At 41.1% G+C, this 22,805-nt stretch overlaps 1 protein-coding gene across 1 annotated transcript in view; it reads left to right on the top strand.

Annotated features, from left to right (window-relative positions):
- LOC126272741 (uncharacterized) overlaps nucleotides 1-22,805 on the top strand; it is a 453,259-nt gene that overhangs the window by 370,466 nt on the left and 59,988 nt on the right. The window contains exons 10-12 of the mRNA XM_049975798.1: nucleotides 1,833-2,046; nucleotides 12,692-12,808; nucleotides 14,561-14,685. Of these exons, the coding sequence (XP_049831755.1) occupies nucleotides 1,833-2,046; nucleotides 12,692-12,808; nucleotides 14,561-14,685 (456 nt within the window). The remainder of the gene's footprint in view (nucleotides 1-1,832; nucleotides 2,047-12,691; nucleotides 12,809-14,560; nucleotides 14,686-22,805) is intronic.

The raw sequence follows: 22,805 nt of genomic DNA, 5'->3' as shown, positions 1-22,805 counted from the left end.
GGGGGAGTATTGCATAGCGTATCAAGGGCATATTCGCAATTAAAAAAATGGTTCAAATGGCTCTGAGCGCCATGGGACTTAACATCTATGGTCATCAGTCCCCTAGTTCTTAGAACTACTTAAACCTAACTAACCTAAGGACATCACACAATACCCAGCCATCAGGAGGCAGTGAAAATTCCTGACCCGGCCGGGAATCGAACTCGGGAACCCAGGCGTGGGGAGCGAGAACGCTGCCGCACGACCACGAGATGCGGGTTATTCGCAATAAACTTACACCCGGAATTCGATCATTTCCTCGGTATGACACATACACGAAAGCAGTCATAACAACGTTACAACACTGTTATTTTCTAATAATAATTTCTTGTTGTAAATACGAGGGTTGTATCTTTAATAGTGGAAACTATCTATTTACAGCTTGTACAAAATAGATACATGTTTCAAAGTTTTACTGACCCTCAAGGTAGTCACCAGCATTGTGTATAACCCGTTGCCAGCGATGTTGAAGTCGTAGAACATTCTTAGCAGTGCCAGTTGTCTTGACAGTTCGAGCGGCGCGGTCTGTTGCCAGACGAAATTGTAGCAGTTCTGAAGCGAATGCCGTGAAGTGTTTCCATTAGTTTAGACATCGAGTTGAACTCACGACGGCTTAAGTCAGCGAGTAAAACAGGTGGTACAGCACTTAGCAGATCCATCAGTCAAACAGATTAGTAACAGCTTGCAGTGTACGTGCTTGAACATTGTCCTGCAAAATGATGATCAGGTCCTGCAGAAAGTGTCTTCACTTCTGTCGCTATGCTGTTCATTTTTGGAACGCAACCAACGACCAGCTTAGAGGCAGAAGTGATGACACTTTCTGCAGGACCTGACCATCATTTTGCAGGTCAATGCTCAAGCACGTACAGTGCAAGCTGTTACTGATTTGTTTGACTGATTAGGCTGCTAAGTGCTGTACCATCTACTGCACTTCCTGACTTAAGCCCTCGTGAGTTCAACTCGATTTCTGTACTGAAGGAAACAGTTCACGGCATTCGCTTCAGAACTGATACAATTTCGTGGGCCAATAGATCGCGACTCTGGAACTGTCAACACAACTGGCACTGTTAAAGGTATCCTACGACATCCACTTCGCTTGCAACGGGTTATACACAATGCTGGTGACTACTTTGAAGGTCAGTAAAGCTTTGAAACACGTATCCATTTTGTACGAACTGGAAATAAGTAGTTGCCACTATTAAAGTACCAACCGTCGTATTTGTATGATGTTTCTCATAACCGTTTACCGGCATAACTGTTCAGGAATACGTCGCACTAATATTCGGCAACAAGTGTAGCGACCATGGCTATGTGATGGCCTTCCAGATTCCCTTACTTGAAGCCATTCTATTTTTCTTTGTGTAACGATATTTAAAACAGTTTTGGTGTATTCCAGACCTGTTGACAGTGTCAATGAATTCCGGTAACGCATTATGGATGGTTGTCAGTGCCCTCCGAACAAGTCCTAGGATTTCTGAACGAGTACAGGTTTCAATAAGGAGACATGCTGCAACCGTCTTTCACATTTATGGTGACAATGTGGCACACGTTCTGTAATGGGTATGTTGTCTGTTGCAAGTGCGCAGTTCTGATCAGGGACTCTCTTATAAGGTTTTCCCAAGCAGTGGTAGTATGTCGTGTAGGGGAAAGCGACAGCGGCGGCCCGCTCTGCATTTCACTGCCTTGGAAATCTCATGTTTTACAATTAGCGTAAATATACCGCCAATGATATTATCGCTCCTATGATGGGTGCCTTAGCTTAGAAACGCGGTGTCTTGTTTGTTGTTTTGCAGTGGACGGCACGAGCGCGCCGCGGCCGCCGCCGCCGCCGGCTCCACCCGCCGCCGCGCCGCAGCTGCCGGGCTGTGACGTCACGTACTCGGGGGCGGAGGTCCGCTCGGGCTACTTCGACACGCGCCAGCAGCCGTGGGGCGCCGCCTGCCGCGTCACCTTCGTCGGGCGTCCCACGGACATCGTCCACGTCTCCTTCTTCAATTTCCTGCTCAGGTGCCCTATACCGTTCCAATGACAACACCACTTATGTAGAGCAGTTAAGGTGCCTTGGTAAACTATATCACCCTATACCTACATATGGCTGAGGCACCTAAGACAGCCTAGAGGAATATCTCAGTCATATTTATCAACTAAGAAAATTTACTTAAATTGAAAGGGGCATAGAGTGGTGTTCATCATATTTCACAGGTGGAACGGTAGAGGAGATTATACAGTCAACTCTGTCATTTTAAATGGTTGACGTGTTATGTCATTTGCTATTTAATGACACATCTGAAGACGAGTACAGTGCTTTAGGTTGAACAGTAATAGTCTTATATCAGATCATGGTTTTGACATTTTACGAGTGTACTGGCAAACGCACACAATAAGACTAGGATGAAACGTACTGTAAGTAATTTAATGACATCAGATAACGTTGTTATAATACGTGTTCAAAATAGTGGCCATTTTAGTCATACATGGTGCAAAACTATTGGATGTGGGCAACACAGTGTTTGAATTTCATCTGAACTGATAGCAGAAAAAGCTCGTGTAATACTATCTTTAATGTCTTCGAAAGTAGTTGAAATTTCATCGTAAATTCGTTAGATACTTAGTTACAAGTTCCAGGAATCATTCAGCACGATAGAGTGTAACGATGTGGTACGAGTCATTTTACATTCACATCTCAAATTAATTTGGACAAACACTTCCATGATATTTTTTTCCAAATGAAGAAAAGACATACACAGATTTGAGTTAGTAATTCCTATCCATCACCTTTTACACATTTCAGTAATAGGCGTTTTTCTACAGAGTAGGAGGAAACATCAAGAACTAACTTTCTGAGATTTTTTTTTCAGAGTTTGCTTTGCTGTCTGCTAGACATTTTATATCGGCGGGTAAGTGATCAAAAATCTTTGTTGCTGAATTGTGCGCCTCTTTTTCTTCTTAAGATAACCTTATTGTGGAGTAATGAATGACATTTTTCCTTCGGGCATTGTGATTATGTGCACCATTGTTCTTTTTGAACTGTTATGAATGATTTACAACAACCGTCATGTGAGAATGAATATACCCTGAAGCAGTAGTCAGGCTACCCAACTACTTAAATAGATGTCTACAAGATGATCGTGAATCAGCACTGCACGTTATTCTACAGCAGCTTTTTGCTCAATTAAGACTTTCTTTCTTAAAGATGAATTACCCCAGATAATTAATCCATATGGGAGTATTGAATGAAAATATGAAGAATATGTCAACTTACTGATTTGTCTAAACCCAATATTTCCAATGATTTGAATCTGAATGTGATTAAACTAAGTTTTTTATGAGTTCGTAAATGTGTTTTCTTCCAGTTTAAATTTTCGTCCGTATTGACCCCTAAGAAGTTGGAAGTTTATACACTATTTATTATTTCTCTACCAGACGTAAAACTTACCATTAATGTAGCACCCCTAAATGTGCAAAACTGGATATGTTGCAGCCTTTTTAAAACTGAGGATGAGGTCGATCGCAGAAAACCAGTCAATGATACTTTTAAGAACTCTGTTTACTATTTCTTCTATTTGTGTATGCATGCTTCGACTGATTACAACTCTAGTTGCATCAGCAAAAAGAACGAATTCTGCTTGTTTTATATTAGACGGAAGATCGTTTACGGATACAAGGAACAGTAGTGACTTTAAATTTAAACCTTTGAGAACCCCACACGTGTATTATCCCCAGTCAATATCACGTCCCTGGGCTATATTGCTGCAGACACCTGTCTAATGTGGCGCAGATGTTTACGATATTAACAATAACAAAAAACGTAAAATGTTGTAAAACAATAATAAAGACCTGTATACAGTAGTGTTTACTACATCGCTCTACCGCAACTACCACGGAATTGCAGCACAGAGCAGTAAAGTAACTGTAAATTATAAGTAGAAAGTTAGAGAAGTTATAGGGTCATGGAGTCGATCCAAGAATTACAATGAGAACAAACATTCACAAATTTCATGAAGACATAATACACTCAATATAAAATCGTACTGTGAACTTGATGTTATCAGTATTTCAAATGGCACCACTATTAAGAATAAAGGAACTCTGATTATGACTATAAGAGTGCTTTGACAGGCGGTAGGAGTGCCGTCTATCATTTCCATGTAGTTTTGGGTAGTTAGTCTTTCTGTTATTCTATTGTTAGTGGAAAGTATGTCCACTTCTGCTCTGCCTTACTCGACTTCTGGTGGTCTGCCAGTTCTATCTGTGGACTTACAAAGGGCGTCGGAGTTTTTGTTGGTAGCAGATTTGGTCAAACTGTGAACTAATGCCTTTCCTGGCTCGAATGGTCTCTCCAGGTATTCATGTCGCAGACGTAATCGACGTAGGTCAAGTAGTCACGTAAGATAATGGTGAGATCCTGTGTTACACATAGCTTGTAATTTCTAGCCTGTCCAGTAGTTATCGATATTTTTAGTTTTCGTCCGTGAGTAAGCTGAGAAATACATATAGAGGTGGAATATAAAAGCTTTTACTTCAAATGCCTATTTTGTGTTGGGTATGGGTCAGGGCCTCAATGACATGTACTCTGATGTGCGCCTAATTAGCCGCTTCACAGCATGTGGACGAGAGAGACTGTACAACAGTAATGTCGATTTGCTGACTTGTTACATTCGCTTGCTGAGTAAGGGAAAAATTGCTGTCAATATGCTTCTAAACGCACCTAATCTCTCTAGCTCTCATGATGTCTATGCCTGCCACACTTTGATATGCGGCTATGGCTTATACCGTTCTGGTACTATCTCGGCAGGATGTCTTCAATTTATTTCTACCTCTATTTTCTTGCCTATTCGATAAGCCAGTTGTTTACAAGTTTTCTAAGACCATTACCCTCGAGTGCAATCATTATTAGCTAGTACACATCACTATCACAAACATTAGCGCCTAAATAAACTTAAGAATGAAATCAAATTTTATTTGAACACACTTATTTTTAAAAAGCCGAAAGGTGAATGGTATTTACTTTTCAGTCGGTAAGTAATGTTCCAAATCCATTCAGTTCCTTGTCTTTGTTTTCTTTGCTATCATAGTCAAATATCTACTTTCACTTCATAAATCTTGAATGTCATTCGCTTTTCTATGTACTGTGTTCTAGTGGTGTGTGTATGCCAGAATGAATTATGAATCAATTCCCTATACATCGTGAATGGTAGCTAAAATTCCTTCTCAGAAAAGAAAGCTAACTATCCACAGTGAGGGTAGCCACGTGTTAGAAAATCACGCTTCCTCTGAATTACTCCTGTCCCTAGTGACAGTTGCTTCACCATTCCTGCACCTCAATTTAAAATCGACAAAGTGAAAGCGTGAGCACCAGATTTACAGTTTGTAAATTACTTGATTACAGGACTCCTTACTTATGAACTTGTCAACAGTGAAGGCTAATGCTTTGGTGTGACTATTGATCATAGGAGCTATCTACAACTTCGAGAAGAAATTTCCATGAAGTATTTAGCATTTTTTACTCGTCTCACTTTTATTATAGATGCACAGTTCAAAGTACGAGTGTAATGAGTAGATATTTGACGAAGATTGTGTTTATCCATTCGCTTAACTAGCTGCTGTATACTCTCCACTGCATCGTGTCATGCGTTAATGATAATATTTAAAATGAATAATTATTAGTCTCATGTAATCAATATTAAAATCTTACAATATGTATGATAATAATAATAATAATAATAATAATAATAATAATAATAATAACTTTTCAAAATTAGTTTCGTGCTTGAGACACAAGAGAACCTTTGGTTGCTACCCATAACATAAGTTAATTTTACCCCTCAGTGGGCAACTGTCCGCAGGATGAAAACCACTGCGATGAGGAGTCCTAACACTGGAACAGTGCTCAAGATATGAGGAAAATCATTTTGGGCATTATGCCGCATCATTGCGAAATTCTGAAAAAAGTAAAATGCCGACGTTTCGACTGACTCTGCAGGAGATCTCTACAGGTTAACTAACTGCTGGTTAGCTGAAGCGTCGGTACTTTAGTTGTATCAGCGTTTCGTAATGAGTCGACTTAATGCCCAACTGGCTAGGTAAGCATACGAACTTACAATACACTATGTTCTTGCATGAGACTTCCTTTGAAACTCTTGCATTTTGCTAGAACTTTCCTACAGGTGTGACATTCACTAAGACAATGGTTTGGATCTAAATACAGCTTGAGACCGGGCCACTGGAATATAGAAACTGAAGCAGTGGGCGCGCCATCCATACATTTTATAAAAGTGTATGTACGTATGCATGTACGTACGTTCGGCATCTCTTCCTAATCCACTGGAACGGTATCAGTCAAACGTGGGACACACATCACTTATATTGTCTGGAAAGCAACACCTACCTCACAAAGTGTGGGGTGCGGGTGGAACAGAAGCGTATCTCACGACGCTGTAATAGCCAGATCATATTCTCGAGTATTTGAGAATGAGACCACTTAGTGGGTTGCATCCTACTTCACATTATCTAAAAAATTTACCAGGCTTTTTACTCGCTAAGGAAATGATGAAAGGAAAATGGTCTCTCTCTTACTACAGTTTCGCTATCTATGCAGTAAAACTGTCACTTCAGGCATGACCTTTTAACTACTAACGCTATTAGCAACGCATTTTCAGACAGTATTCGCATATACCACTGAGTGTACCTGCAAGATTATATCATTGTACGACACACAGTTTAGGAGACATCACGTCATAAACATTGAGCTGCATGAAATCAAACCTACAGTGCGAAATTGGCCACGCGGGAAAATTCTTGAGTGGAAAATTTCTCCCAAACCCTCGGATAGAGTACAACCAAAGTTGGTACGCCTATTCTTGAAAATCCTCAATGCTTATTACACCGGGAAAGCCTTCCTGTACATATTACTATCAGGAAAGAAATGCCTTTGGGGTAAGACAAGAAAACCTCCTACTGTGGTTGGGCTGGCAACATGGTAAGGCAAGGGGAGAGCAAATGGACTGACAGAGAGAGGAAAGGAGGTGATGGAAACAAAAAAGGAGGTGAACAGAAAGGGAAAAGGAGGACGCACAGTCGGGAGCTGCGAAGATGTACAGAGCGACGGGGAGAAGGTGGGCTTACAAGCAATGAGGAAGAGAGGATGTAATCTTACCCTCCCACACATCACTATTAAAATTCCCTTTACTTGCACAAATTTTGAAAGCCTGGAGAGGAGTGATGTATACAAAAGAAGACCTTTTTACTTATCTTGATTACCTTGTTGTTGTGGTACTGCTGGCTGTAAATCTTGTTGTGTCTAGGGGTGCATCTGAGCAGCTGCTATTTTCATTAAACTTCCTGGCTTCCTGAAGACGAAATAACTAGTGAAGATTTGCCTCTTGCTATGAATATCTTTTTCTTTTATCCCACTCTTCTAAATCACACCGACTTTACAATTTTCACTTCTGTCACACCAAAAATTAAATTTTTATTGGCAAGTTAGCAAAACTTCTAGTTTCAACTGAGGCATACGTATCTTTACCTACATTCTGCGGTATTCTCAATATTCTAAGGACTTTACAAACCAAAAGAACTTGAAATTTTATTTACCAAACAATAATCGTCGCTAAGATATATCTTTATAAATTAGACCAAAATTAAATATAATAATTAGCATTAGACTACGCAATTAATAATGTGAATTTGAAGTATGCCACAGATTTTGTAATTTCAATTACTTTTAAAAGAATAGTAATTTTAATGGATTGTAACACATTAATTTCTTTTTTACATTTTAGCCTGAAATATAACAAATTGTATAGAAAATCATGAATTATTTTAGTGAAACAGCTGAGATAATTTTAAGCTATGCAATAATCGATAGTATACATGGTATTGGTTATTCCTATAAAGAAAAGGCAATTCTAGAGGAGGGTGACCCACTATAAGGAACAAGATAGAGAGAGGGAGAAGAATATTAACAAAGATAAGCTGGAGAAGGACCTAGAGGAGGAGACAGTAAGGAATGACGAGAGCACTTCCATAAGGGAGGAGGAGACGGACGGAGGAAAAAGGAGCATATGGACAGAGATGAGGAGAAGCAGATAAACAGCGAGATTAGAAGAAACAATGGACAGAGGGATCAGGAGGAGGTGGAAAAAGAGTACTAGGGAAGGTGTAAGAGGTGTACGGAGGGAGGGTGTAGCAAGAGATGGGCAAAATGAGACGTACGGAGAGAGGGGGAGATGGACTGACAGAAAATTGAACTCTATACCTACATGGATAAGTCCGAGCACCCAGTTAGTTACCATGCATACTTCAGACTGAGCACGGCTGACGTCACAAGTAGTAGCAATACTACTTAAGGACGGCGACATCAATTACACGACAGTCACCACTTGGCAATAGTAGAGGAGAATTCGGCTGAATGCTCGTGGGGCCGAGCGGTTCTTGGCGCTTCAGTCCAGACACTTGCGACTGCTACGGTCGCAGGTTCGAATCCTACCTCGGGCATGATGTGTGTGATGTCCTTAGGTTAGTTAGGTTGAACTAAAGTTCTAGGCAACTGATGACCTCAGATGTTAAGTCCCGTAGTGCGCAGAGCCATTTGAACCATTTTTGAGCTCGAGGGCGTTTAACCACTGTATACAGCTGCAGGCTTAAGAATATTATATCACCTTATTGTGCTTTCGTTACTCGCTTGATACAAGCGTTCTTCAGGTGTATATTCACCTTCCTTAATACTGTTAATTGTTATATTTGAACCGCCAATGTAGATTCACCTTTCCTGGTACTAATTCAAATGGTTCAAATGGCTCTGAGCACTATGGGACTTAACACCTGAGGTCATCAGTCCCCTTGTATTTAGAACTACTTAAACCTAACTAACCTAAGGACAACACACACATCCATGCCCGAGGCAGGGGATTAGAACCTGCGACCGTAGGGGTCACGCGGTTCCAGACTGAAGCGCCTAGAACCGCACGGCCGCAACGGGCGGCCCCTGATACTGACGTGTGGTCATCCTGTTTCATATCGTTTCTTAGTATTATCTCTAAATACTTCCACAGTGCAGCTTGCTAAAGACATTCCCCACTTACGTTCTAATCTACTACAACCGGCTCATTTCTTGTTTTTATAGGCATTGTCATTATTGATCCACATATTAAAAAAGTCACATACCGACGCAGATATTCCGTATAGTCGTATCCACCCAACACCATTAGCAAGGGGATGTTGTGCGCACTGAAAGTTTCTCTGGCTGCAAGCCACTTTGCAGTCTGTAGTGGAGGACGCACTTCCGTGTGAGGCCGAAGTTTTTTAATTTTAGCGTTGTGAAAACGCGAGGCGTATTTCCAAGGAAAATGCATGTTTGTTGACTTTTGTCCAAAGGCGTGCTCCAGTAAATTTTTAAGGATTTCTTTGAAGCACGTCGTCTCTCTTGTAACGTCTCGCATTGTTGATTCCGTTTTATCTTTTTCGTGAATTTAACTTCGGAACGATCCTATATTGTCGAACTATATGGTTAATAGAACGATGGTCTTGTAAACGAACCCTTCCTTGCGCTAATTACATTTTCTCTGGATTCTTCCAATAAATCTGACTGTAGCAATTGCCTTCCATGTGGTTATTTTTGTGTGACTGTTCCCCCTTAAATCTCTCCGAATAGAAACTCCTAAATCCCGTTAGTTGTGGGTGATTCCATGGAATAGCCAAATGTCTGCAAGTCCCTCAGCATTTTGTAGCAAATTTATGTATGGCTACGTAGCTGTCGTCAGTCTGCAGTACAATTATGGAACATATTTTACGCTCAAAATTACGACTTTTTCTAGAAGGAAAATCACGCTTATAAAAATTGCCGTGTTTTCGACTAACAGAGATCTTACGAAATTTAGCTCCCTCTGTTCATCCATGCGATATACAGCGCCGCAGACAATGGTAATCCGATTGCCTCCGAGTCCCTTGATTTCTGGAAGGCATTTTACATCTTTCCGCACAGCCGTTTAGTGAGACAATTACGAGCCTACCAAGTTTCGGACGGGATCTGCGACTGGATTCAAGACTCACTTGCAGACAGAACTCAGCACTTCCATATTACCGGAACAAAATCGACAGCTGTAAAGGTAATTTCCTGAATACCGCTAGGAAACGAGATAGGACCTTTATTATTTGCAATGAATATACACTGAGCTGAGAAAAGTCAAGGGAAACCGGCAAGTACGTGACTCCTTCTGCTTCGGCCTAGAGAAGCAGCTTTACATCACATGAACTCAACAAGTCGTACCAAGTCCGCTGCAGAAATATTGAACCATGCTGCCTCTACAGCCGTCCATAATTGCCAGTGGAGGAGTTTGTGTACGAACTATCCTCCCTATTGCATCCCATAAATATTGGATGCGATTCATGTTGGGTGATCCTGGTGCCAAATCATTCACTCGAAATATCCAGAATATCCTTCAGACCAATCACGAACAAGAGTGGCCCCGTGGCATGCTCATTATCACCCATAAACATTCCATCGTTGTTCGAGAACATGAAGTAGCCAAGCATAACCATCTTCGATCAATTATTAGTTCGGTTGGACCAGAAGGCCCAGTCCACTCTATGTAAACACAGCCCATACCTATTATGGAACCACTACCACCTTGCACAGTGCCTTACTTGTTGCTAACTAGTGTTCATCGCTTCGTGTGGCCTGCGCGACACTCAAAACCTACCATGAGCTGTTAAGGAATAGGGACTCAACTAACCAGATCACGGTTGTCCAGTTGTCTGTGGTCCAAACGGTACGATTACGAGCCCAGGAGAGGCGGTACAGTGGATGTCGTATTGTTTCCGAAGGCACTCACTTCGGTCGTCTGCCGCCATAGCCCATTAACGCCAAAACTCGCCGCACTGCCCTAACGGACATGTTCGTCTCACGTCCCACATTGACCTCTGCGCTGATTTAACACAGGACTGCTCGTTGACTAGCGCTGATAACTTTACTCAAATGCCGTTTCTCTCGGTCGCTAGGTGAAGACCATTGGCCACTGCATTGTCTGTGCTGAAAGATAATACCTGAAATCTGATATTCTGGGCACACTGCTAACACAGTGGATTTCGAAATAGCGAATTCCCTAACGTTCCTAAATGGAACGTCACTTATATCTAGCTCCCACTAATATTCCGTATTAAATGTCTGTTAATTCCCGTCGTGTGGCCCTCATCACGTTGGAAACCTTTTCACATGAATCTACTGAGTACAAATGATAAGACCGGCAATGCACTGCCCTTTTGTCCATGTACACGCGACACTACTGTCATATGTATATGTGTATATCGCTATTTCACGATTTCTGCAACCTCAGTGTAAATGATCTAGTAGTAAAAGTCGGAAGTTCTTTAACATTATTCGCTGAGGATGCGTTCTATATAAGAAAGTAACAACGCCGGAAGGCTGTATCTATTGTCAGAATGACCTATAAATAAATGTTGAATCGTGCAAGCTCTAGCAATTGAACCTGATCGTTAATGTTACTTCGCGTTAGTAGGAAAAGAAATCCACTGACGAAAATTAACTCATCCATGTTAGTAGTCTGATAGTTTTCAACTGCTTCCTCAGTATTGTTCATCAATCTGGGACTCTAGGCTGGTGAGTCTGACAGGAGAGATAGAGACGATCCAATGAAGACTGTTGCGTTTCGTTACTGGATCGTTTGATCAGTTCATAGCATTACAGAAATGCTCATCAAACTTCAGTTGCAGACGATATAAAAGAGACGTTGTGCATCAAGAAGAGGATTACTACAGAAATTTCGGGAGATTACTTTCGGGAAAGAGTAGGAAAACGTATTACTTCCTTCGACATCAATCTAAACGAGAAATTTCAAAACATTAGAGCTAATATAGGATGTCACAAACCTTCTTCCCACACACTATTAGCAAGTGGAACAGGGAAGTGGCGATCAGTTAGTGATATCAGAAATACCCTCTACTAGACACCGTCAGGTGACTATCGGAGTACGAATGAACATGTAGATTTCGCGCTGTACGAAGGCTCATGAACTTCAGGATGAAACACAGTTCATATGCGTGACAAGAAAATTCCTACACTGATGGAAAAATACCATCGCCACCGAAGCAGGAAAAGCGACAAGAAAATTCCTACACTGATAGAAAAATACCATCCCTACATAATGTACTCGTCCCGGAAAGCTGGAAAATAAATTATAATAATAGTCTGCTCCTACTATAGCACATGATTATCTTGCAATGCAGACTCACCATGTCGTGAGGTCTCTAGCCAGGTCAGATGGACGTAACTGGGCTCTTAACATAACGATTCGGGTGCACAGTTGCAGAATGAGATAGACCTAGCATGTACTGCTACTGAAGGTTTCCTCTCTCCCGGAATCTAGACCATTTTCATGGAATGGCCCTACAGGCACCATACACCTCCGAGTCCAATTATTACTGACTGTTAGCCGTGATCAAATTTACCAACTAGTTGATTACATATATAGTCAGTATTTGCTGTGGCTCTGACACATTGTTGTTCTTGGTAGATATAGAAGATATCTTACTTGCGTAAATGAGTGTACCACTTAAACAACAGAGGCAACTGATAAGCTGTCTATTTTAGCATGTCTATATTTCACGTTCTTAGAATAAGCACGGTCTCTTTCAGGTCCCCTTCCTGCCAGTCTTCTGTGGACGTATATGATGGATTGGCCAACCCTGGCTCTAAGCCCATCAATAGGGTTTGCAGCCCCAACACTCGGCACGCCAGAGATCCAAGTGGCAGGTACGTTCTTGATAAGGTGCGAGAAAACTGTGTGAACGATTAGTGACACGAATCCATCACAGAACTGTAGACTTCTCATTATATGATCTACCTACATCACATTAACAAAGATCAACACTATATTCACAGCAACAATTTTATTTTCACGAAACGTATCACTTCGTTCTGCAACAGACACAATTATTACGTAATTCATGGCTCTCGAATGCTTCAAATCTTTCCTACGACAGTTGAAATGAGTACAGGAGTAACTGATTTTAGTAAGCAGTTATTAACGCTTTTTAAATGTTAACCAGCTGCTCGGACGAAATAATCTCCAGCGTGGTTCCGTGATGATATTAAAAACTTTCAGGGACGATAGATAAGAGTAAATGTAACGATTTGAGGTAAGGGACGCTGGTAAGGAATCTACTGAGTTGAAAGTTGTAAATTAAAATCTTTCTGATACCTATAACAGTAGACATCTCCTACTGCAAGCTCTTTGCTATTGCTTTCGGAGGAGGTCACATGGACCAAAGCAAAAAAAAAAAAAAAAAAAAAAAAGTGCAATAAACACGAGCCTACAAGTTCATACTTTAAGAGATATGAGCTCTTTTTCATCTTTGCTGTAAAACACATCTTTTCCAATGAACAAGTGCTAATAATTCTCAGGTATGTAATTTAGAGCCCAAGTTTACTGGAAAATTCTTTGTTGTACCGGTAATTAAATCCGCCACAATTGTAAAATACTTTTAGTGAAGGAAGTTTTAAACTACAGAAGTACATGTATACTACAACGTTTTCGATGTCTCAGGTGTATTTGAAATCTAAAGTAACACAATAATTGTAACCTACACGATTAAACAATTAAAAATTTAAAGACATTAAAACTTAGAAAGTAATGAGATAGTTACAAATAGCCTAGTAGGACAAGTAAGTTGTTTGCCTACTAGTCCTTTCGGCCTGAATGTAACGTCCTCCTACTATTAGGTATACTAATTTTTAATCATTTCATTATCTTGTTAATTTCAACATTTTTTTGTTTAACTTTAGATTTCACACAAATCTGAGGAAAATTTTACCACTGTGGCAGATTTGTCTACAATGAACATGTTGCAGATCAGTTGTGGATGCATTTTTTCCTTGTGTTGGTTCACACTACCACCTCCAAAAATGTGGAAAGCAAAGAGATTTAAGAAGAGTAGTACCACTTCAGAGCTATCAGAAAGATCTCTGTTTATAACTTTCCACTTGATCTTTTCCGGACCAAGGTTCCTCATCAAAAGATGATACATTTCACGTTCCGCATCATTCTCGAAGCTTTGTAACATAATCACGAAATCGCCTGCTCCAGTCCGAAACCGGCCATCGTCAGGTTACATATTTAACAGGGCACAACATGTTCGTTGGCAGTGGTAGTAATCTTTTGTAGTTCAGTTAGTTATACCAGACCAACAAGTAAGCTGATGATGCCCGATCTGAGAACGAAACCATTTGTCTAACAAAGATTATTTTGGCTGAATGGCTGAGCTGTGCTACCATAACATAAAAATACACACACTATATTAAAAATCTATGAGTATTTAGTACCCAGAAAAAGTCTCATCAATTTCATATAGTCACTAGTTGCCATAAATTCATCTTTTACGAATGCTGTTGTCGTTATAATCATAAATTATTCATTCTCCGCTAAACATTTGTAATCTAATTCGTGATCAGAATGTCACTCATGACCGTATGACAGAATGTCAAGGCTAATGTTATTTGTCACAGGTTTCTGGATCAGCAGGCGTTTGTCTCAACGCAAAGCTCGCTGACGCTGGTCCTGAAGCGGCAGCTGCCAGCCGCGACAGCCACAGAGAACGAGTTCGTTGACGGTGCCTTCCTCTTCCACGATGGTGAGTACCTAGCTGCATCCGCTCAGTATTACGTGCAATATCTTATAGCATGTGGATGCGTTTCTGAACTAAGATAGAAACTGATAAATTTTTGTCGAGCTTCCAGCCAGACACGTATTCAAGCTTTCGACTGGGTGCTGAGGCATTGTCAAGTGTCTACTGTCGTGAGATTGCTGCTCTCATCCTTAAGAAGGCACGCTATGCCTGTGACGTCACTGGTGCTCAGTCCAGCGCTATATAAGATGATGTTTTCGTTGCGTGCACTCCACTTGCGACTCAACTTTCTGACGGGCATGTTTCAATGTCGGTTCAGCGGCGAACTTCTCAATTTATTGAGGGTGTTGTCAGAAATTTTTATGTCCATCACTTCTTCTAGACCGCTATTCCTAAAAACATATATCTGTGTAACTAACAGATGCCTAGTGGCGCGGGATTCAGAGTCCTTATTCATAAGTATCTTCTAGTATTGATAATACCCTGGGATGTCACAGGTCGAAGAACGTCTTGTGTTCTATACAGCGCCATTCAGTAATATGCACAGTCTGTCCGACATTAATAGTCATCTTTCCTGTCATTGAAGAACAGAATGGCAAAAATGCTAGCTCGGTCCTCTCCTCCTCGAGGGCCTTCTGCTTACGTGTCTTCAGTGAATTAACACTACTGGTCATTAAAATTGCTGCACCACGAAGATGACATGCTACAGACGCGAAATGTAACTGACAGGAAGAAGATGCAGTGATATGCAAATGATTAGCTTCTCAGAGCATTTACACGAGGTTGACACCGGTGGCCACACCTACAACGTGCTGACACAAGGAAAGATTCCAACCGATTTCTCATACACAAACAGCAGCTGCCTGGCGTTGCCTGATGAAACGTTATTGTGATGCCTCGTATAAGGAGGAGAAAAGCGTACCATCACGTTTCCGACTTTGGTGAAGGTCGGATTGTAGCCTGTCGCGATTGCGGTTTATCGTATCGCGACATTGCTGCTCGCCTTGGTCGAGATCCTATGACGGTTAGCAGAATATGTAATCGGTGGGTTCAGGAGGGTAAAACGGAACGCCATGCTGGATCCCAACGGCCTCGTATCACTAACAGTTGAACTGACAGGCATCTTATCCGCATGGCTGTAACGGATCGTGCAGCCACGTTTCGATCCCTGAGTCAACAGTTAGGGACGTTTGCAAGACAACAACCATCTGCACGAACAGTTCGACGACGTTTGCAGCAGCATGGACTATCAGCTCAGACACCATGGCTAAGGTTACTCTTGACACTGCATTACAGACAGGAGCGACTGTGTTGGAGTACTCAACGACGAACCTGGGTGCACGAATACCAAAATGTCAATTTACGGATGAATCCATGTTCTGTTTACAGCATCATGATGGTCGCATCAGTGTCTGGTGACATCGCGGTGAACGCACATGGGAAGCGTGTATTCGACATCGCCGTACTAGTGTATCACTAGGGGTGATGGTATGGCGTGCCATTGGTTACATGTCTCGGTCACCTCTTGTTCGCATTGAGGGCATTTTGAACAGTGGACGTTACATTTCAGATGTGTTACGATCCCTATGCAACACTACATTTCAGCAGAATAATGCACGACCGCATTTTGCAGGTCCTGTACGGGCCTTTCTGGACACAGAAAATGTTCAACTGTAGCCCTGGACAACACATTCTCCAGATCTCTCACCCATTTAAAACGTCTAGTCAATGGTGGCCGAGCAACTGGCTCATCACAATACGCCAGTCACTACTCTTGATGAACTGTGGTAACGTGTTGAAGCTGCATGAGCAGCTGTACCTGTACACGCCATCCAAGCTCTGTTTGACTCAATTCCCAGGCGTATCAAGGCCGTTATTACGGCCAGAGGTGGTTGTTCTGGGTACTGATTTCTCAGGATCTATGCACCCAAATTGCCTGAAAAGGTAATCAAATGTCAGGTCTAGTTTAATATATTCGCCCAATGAATGCCCGTTTATCATCTGCATTTCTTCTAAATGTGGCAATTTTAATGGCCAGTAGTGTACTCGCGTGATCTGTGCGCTGTTGTAGCCGATGTTGAAGTTCATCGTTTTTAAAGGCTTTCGTTCGATTCACCAAGGACTCAGAAATGAAAATTTTTGTGCTGGGTGGTGATAGCTGGTGTTGTACAGATACTGGTTCACGTGAGTGGGTTTCAGATAAACAATGAGACTCTCACTCGCATTTCGGCAGACAAGGACGTTAATGAACGCAACGCATTACCCGTCAGTGCCACAACCGTGAACTTGATGAGGTCATGTTGTTTATGTGGTCCACGACTTCTCGCAGCTTTTCACCCGTATGAGACCAGGCTTCAAAATTTATTACGATGCGGCAATAAATGCATATAGACTTTGCAGGAACCGTCTCCAAAGCGACGCTCTGGTAGCACTTCGTGAAAATGTTATCATTAGCTGGATTGAGTGCGATTCCCATCGCAACACCCTTCATCTGGTTAAAATATTCTCCATCGTATAGAAACAAACGGCGTCAGAGTGTGCTTACATAAATAAACAACAGAGTCATCAAAACTACAACACGACCACAGCGTGTAACAACAGAACGTACCGTTTTCTTTAATTTACGTCTATGATCACAATCGTTTTTGTTTAACAGATTACCGGTTTCTGTCTTTAATGACCATCATCAGATCTGTTTCATAAAAACAAAGTCCTAATGTACTGCAGCCATAGTGGCATCGTCAAATGTTAAATGCGGAATCAGCAACAGCATCGTCAAATACATATAAATCACATCACATGCACGAGTCATGAAGTTTTACTATCTACCTACATGTGCATGTGATGTGATTTATATGTATTTGGCGATGCTGGTGCTGATCCCGCATTTAACATTTGACGATGCCACTGTGGCTGCAGTATATTAAAACTTTGTTTTTATGGAACAGATCTGATGATGGTCATTAAAGACCGAAACCGGTAATCTGTTAAACAAAAAAGAAGGTGACCATAGACGTAAATTAAAGGAAACTTATTACATACGGGTCACTGTGTTTTTTCGCGACGGTGTCGCTGCTTGTGAAAAGAACGTACCGTTATCAACATGATAGCGAGAAACATCGACGTGGGTATCTGGAAAAATCAACGGTACCATTACAGACTCTGGAGAACGGATATCTAATTGTATTATACGAGGCATATATTAGTGAAAGGGCAAAATGTGTTCTGAGATAGCATTGTAAAAGAAGCGACCAAGGTAGAAACATCTGTCAACAGTCTCAATAAGAACTACTGTTTCCTGCTAACAACAGATTGGGGCTTCGCCACAGGAAAGTAGGAAGGTTGAAGGGGACGCAATGGACCCCTAACGGAAATCGGAAATCTTACCATATATGGTGTTGGAGAGATTGTCAGTGACGTCAGAGGCATTAGCCCTCAGGCCACGAGATATAGGGACCCTTCAAAGAACTTATGACGTAACACTAGTCAGCTTACCCCCACACTCCACGAACGCTCGGCTTCGTGCAGGGCCCATGGGAAATCAGTGTTTAATTACAAATGTAAACACTAAAGGTCTTAAGTGTGTCATATGTTATCGTGATGAAGTGTCCCTCCTCAGACAGATGATAACTTTAGGCTGACTTCGAGATAGATTAAGATGTTCTTTAAATCTAGTAGAGAATCTTCTGACTATTTGTACAGTATATCTCACAGAACAATAGCCGTACGTATATCATGAGGTGTAAACAAGGCTGGTTGAATGTTGTTTCCTCGTAGTCGCGGCCCAACTTTCTTCGAAATCTTATCGAAGTATGGGATACGGTGATAGAAGCGTTGTCACGCATCCAAGGTTCCACGTTAGCCAAAGCGATTACGTGGTTCTTCTTTTCTCATAGATTATAATTCTTTCATTTTATCATAACTTCCTTGTTAATTGTGTCGATGAAGCTGGCTTCATAGGCACGAGAGTATGCAATGTACTGAATCAGGTGATGTTCTTTATGCCTAGTTTCCCTGAAAAAGGGAATGTTGCACAGTCTGCATAGTAATGCCATAAATAAGGCCATTTTATATGGCACGGGATGGTTAAATGAACTGTGAACTACCACATCTGTGGTAGTGGGCTTCCTATACATCTACTAATGAATAGAAAATCGTATTGATGTAATTATGAGGTCGAGAAAGGGTAAAGCTTCATTAACATTTTGCTGAATAGTAAATTGAAGGCTATTACGATAATTGTTTGTTTTCTCTACCAAATTTCAACAAACTTTTTTAGCGCTGTAGTTGGAAATTGTCTCATTATATCATTTTCAAAACATACATAAAAATGTTCTCCAAACAATATGAGAGCAGAGAGCCCACTGTCAGCCCATGTTTACAACAAAAGTATGTAGTTCAAAAGTAAAATAATTATGTTTTAAAACAATGTCAAATAACGAAAGAAGTTCATTTATTTCGTTCAGCGGCCGATCATCGCATGTTGCACACTGTGTACAGCAATATCAACAACTTGACTTACAGGACTATTGGAGTACATGTCTGTAGCGTCTAAAGACCTAATGTATTTATCGTAAGGAACAGATAGACTCGAAAATTTGTTAATCAGGCATTCTCTGTTTAGGTAATTATCTGTCAGTTATCGTGGACTCTTGCATGCAAGGACAACGCTTCTTGTCACTGAAACCCATAAGTCATTATTGGCTTGCCGCTGTGACCGAGCGGTTCTAGGCGCTTCTGTCTGGAACCACGAGACCGCTACAGTCACGGGTTGGAATCCTGCCTCGGGAATGGATGTGTGTGATGTCCTTAGGTTGGTTAGGTTTAAGTAGTTTTAAGTTCTAGGCGACTGATGACCTCAGATGTTAAGTCACATAGTGCTCAGGGCCATTTATACTGTCATTATGGTATCGGCGAAAACTGAACCTGAACTACGGAGAAAACAATATGCAACCAACTTTTATTATACCACATAAAATCGGGAAGGAATATAGGCATACAGGACACTCTAACAATGGACTATACAATACTACTGCTATGTACAGCACTCTGTAAGGTAACTGTCCTATGAGATACATTGGAAAAACAGAAATTTCTGTGCGGATTCCAGGAACATGTTAATCTGTCTACCTCCAAGTCAGCCTGAAGTAACCATCTACGTGAGGAGTGACACCCCGTTACAAATCTGCAAAATATTTTTACAATTCATCACCGAGGAAGAAAGGTACTTAAACTCAGCATTCTCAAAGAGATCGAGATAGAAAGAGGGGAAAAGTATCTCCAATGCATCGAGTTGTACGATCACAACATTTTTATCAAACTTCGACTGCTTAAAATGAACAATCTAGTACTTATATTCAGTCCACTATTTTACATCATTTTTCCCTTTAGTCACTACTCTCCCTCTAGCATTACCAAGATTAACGTCTCAAATGGTTCAAATGGCTCTGAGCACTATGGGACTTGACTACTGTGGTCATCAGTCCCCTAGAACTTAGAACTACGTAAACCTAACTAACCTAAGGCCACCACACACATCCATGCCCGAGGCAGTATTCGAACCTGGGACCGTAGCAGTCACGCGGTAGCACGGTTCCAGACTGTAGCGCCAAGAGCCGCTCGGCCACTGCGGCCGGCTGATTGACGTCTACTTTGTTGTTGTTGCGGTCTTCAGTCCTGAGACTGGTTTGATGCAGCTCTCCATGCTACTGTATGCTGTGCAAGCTTCTTCATCTCCCAGTACCTACTGCAACCTACATCCTTCTGAATCTGTATAGTGTATTTATCTCTTGGTCTCCCTCTACGATTTTTACCCTCCACACTGCCCTCCAATACTAAATTGGTGATTCCTTGATGCCTCAGAACATGTCGTACCAACCGATCTCCTTTTCTAGTCAAGTTGTGCCACAAACTTCTTCCCAATCCTATTCAATACCTCCTCATTAGTTATATGATCTAACTATCTAATCTTCAGCGTACTTCTGTAGCACCACATTTCGAAAGCTTCTATTCTCTTCTTGTCCAAACTAGTTATCGTCCATGTTTCACGTCAATACATGGCTGCGCTCTATACAAATACTTTCAGAAACGACTTCCTGACACTTAAATCTATACTAGATGTTGAGAAATTTCTCTTCTTCAAAAACGCTTTTCTTGCCATTGCCAATCTACATTTTATGTCCTCTCTACTTCGACCAATATCAGTTATTTTGCTCCCCAAATAGCAAAACTCCTTTACTACCTTAAGTGTCTCATTTCCTAATCTAATTCCCTCGGCATCATCCGACTTAATTATACTACATTCCATTATCCTCATTTTCCTTTTGTTGATGTTAATCTTATACCTCCTTTCATGACACTGTTCATTCCGTTCAACTGCTCTTCCAAGGCCTTTGCTGTCTCTAACAGAAATACAATCCCATCGGTGAACCTCAAAGTTTTTATTTCTTCTCCATGGATTTTAATACCTACTCAGAATTTTTCTTTTGTTTCCTTCACTGCTTGCTCAATATACTGATTGAATAACATCGGGGAGAGGCTACAACCCTGTCTCACTCCCTTTCCAACCGCTGCTTCCCTTTCATGTCCCTCGACTCTTATAACTGCCATCTGGTTTCTGTAAAATTTGTAAATAGCATTTCGCTCCTTTTATTTTAACCCTGCCACCTTCAGAATTTGAAAGAGAGTATTCCGGTCAAAATTGTCCAAAGCTTTCTCTAAGTCTACAAATGCTAGAAACGTATGTTTGCCTTTCCTTAATCTAGCTTCTAAGATAAATCGTAGGGACAGTATTGCCTCACGTGTTCCAATATTTCTACGGAATTCCAAACTGATCTTCCCGGATTTCAGCTTCTACCAGTTTTTCCATTCCTCTATGGAGAATACGCGTTAGTATTTTGCATAGTTCGGTAATTTTCGCATCTCTCAGTACCCGCTTTCTTTGGGATCGGAATTATTATATTCTTCTTGAAGTCTGATGGTATTTCGCCTGTCTCTTACATCTTGCTCATCAGATGGTAGAGTTTTGTCAGGACTGGCTCTCCCAAGGCCGTCAGTAGTTCTAATGAAATGTTGTCTATTCCCGGGGCCTTGTTTCGACTCAGATCTTTCAGTGCTCTGTCAAACTCTTCTCGCAGTTTCGTATCTCCCATTACATCTTCATGAACAACCTCTACCATTTCCATAATATTGTTCTCAAGTATATCGCCCTTGTATAGACAATCTATATACTCCTTCCACCTTTCTGCTTTCCCTTCTTTGCTTAGAACTGGGTTTCCATCTGAGCTCTTGATATTCATACTAGTGGTTCTCTTTTCTACAAAGGTCTCTTTAATTTTCCTGTAGGTTGTATCTATCTTACCCCTACTGAGATAAGCTTCTACAAACTTACATTTGTCTTCTAGCCATCCCTGCTTAGCTATGGTGCACTTCCTGTCGATCTCAATTTTGAGATGTTTGTATTCCTTTTTGCCTGCTTCATTTACTGCATTTTTATATTTTCTCCTTTCATCAATTAAATTTAATATCTCTTCTGTTACCCAAGGATTTATATTAGCCCTTGTATTTTTACTTAGTTGATCCTCTGCTGCCTTCACTGCTTCATCCCTCAAAGCTACCCATTCTTCTTCTACTGTATTTCTTTCTCCCATTCCTGTCAATTCTTCCCTTATGCTCTCGCTGAAACTCAGTACCTCCTCTGGTTTAGTCAGTTTATCCACCTCCTTAAAATCCCACCTTTTTGCAGTTTCTTCAGTTTTAATCGACAGTTCAAAACCAATAGATTGTGGTCAGAGTCCACATCTGCCCCTGGAAATGTCTTACAATTTAAAACCTGGTTCCTAAATCTCTGTCTTACCATTATATAATCTATCCGATACCTTTTAGTATCTCCATGGTTCTTCCATGTATACAACCTTCTTTCATGATTCTTGAACCAAGTGTTAGCTACGATTAAGTTATGCTCTGCCCAAAATTCTACCAGGCGGCTTCCTCTTTCATTTCTTAGCCCCAATCCATATTCACCTACTATGTTTCCTTCTCTCCCTTTTCCTACTCTCGAATTCCAGTCACCCATCACTATTAAATTTTCATCTCCCTTCACTACCTGAATAATTTCTTTTATCTCA

The sequence above is a fragment of the Schistocerca gregaria genome, chromosome 5 (genome assembly GCF_023897955.1).
Source record: "Schistocerca gregaria isolate iqSchGreg1 chromosome 5, iqSchGreg1.2, whole genome shotgun sequence".
Lineage (NCBI taxonomy): Eukaryota > Metazoa > Arthropoda > Insecta > Orthoptera > Acrididae > Schistocerca > Schistocerca gregaria.
This window is presented reverse-complemented; position numbering and strand designations above follow the sequence as displayed.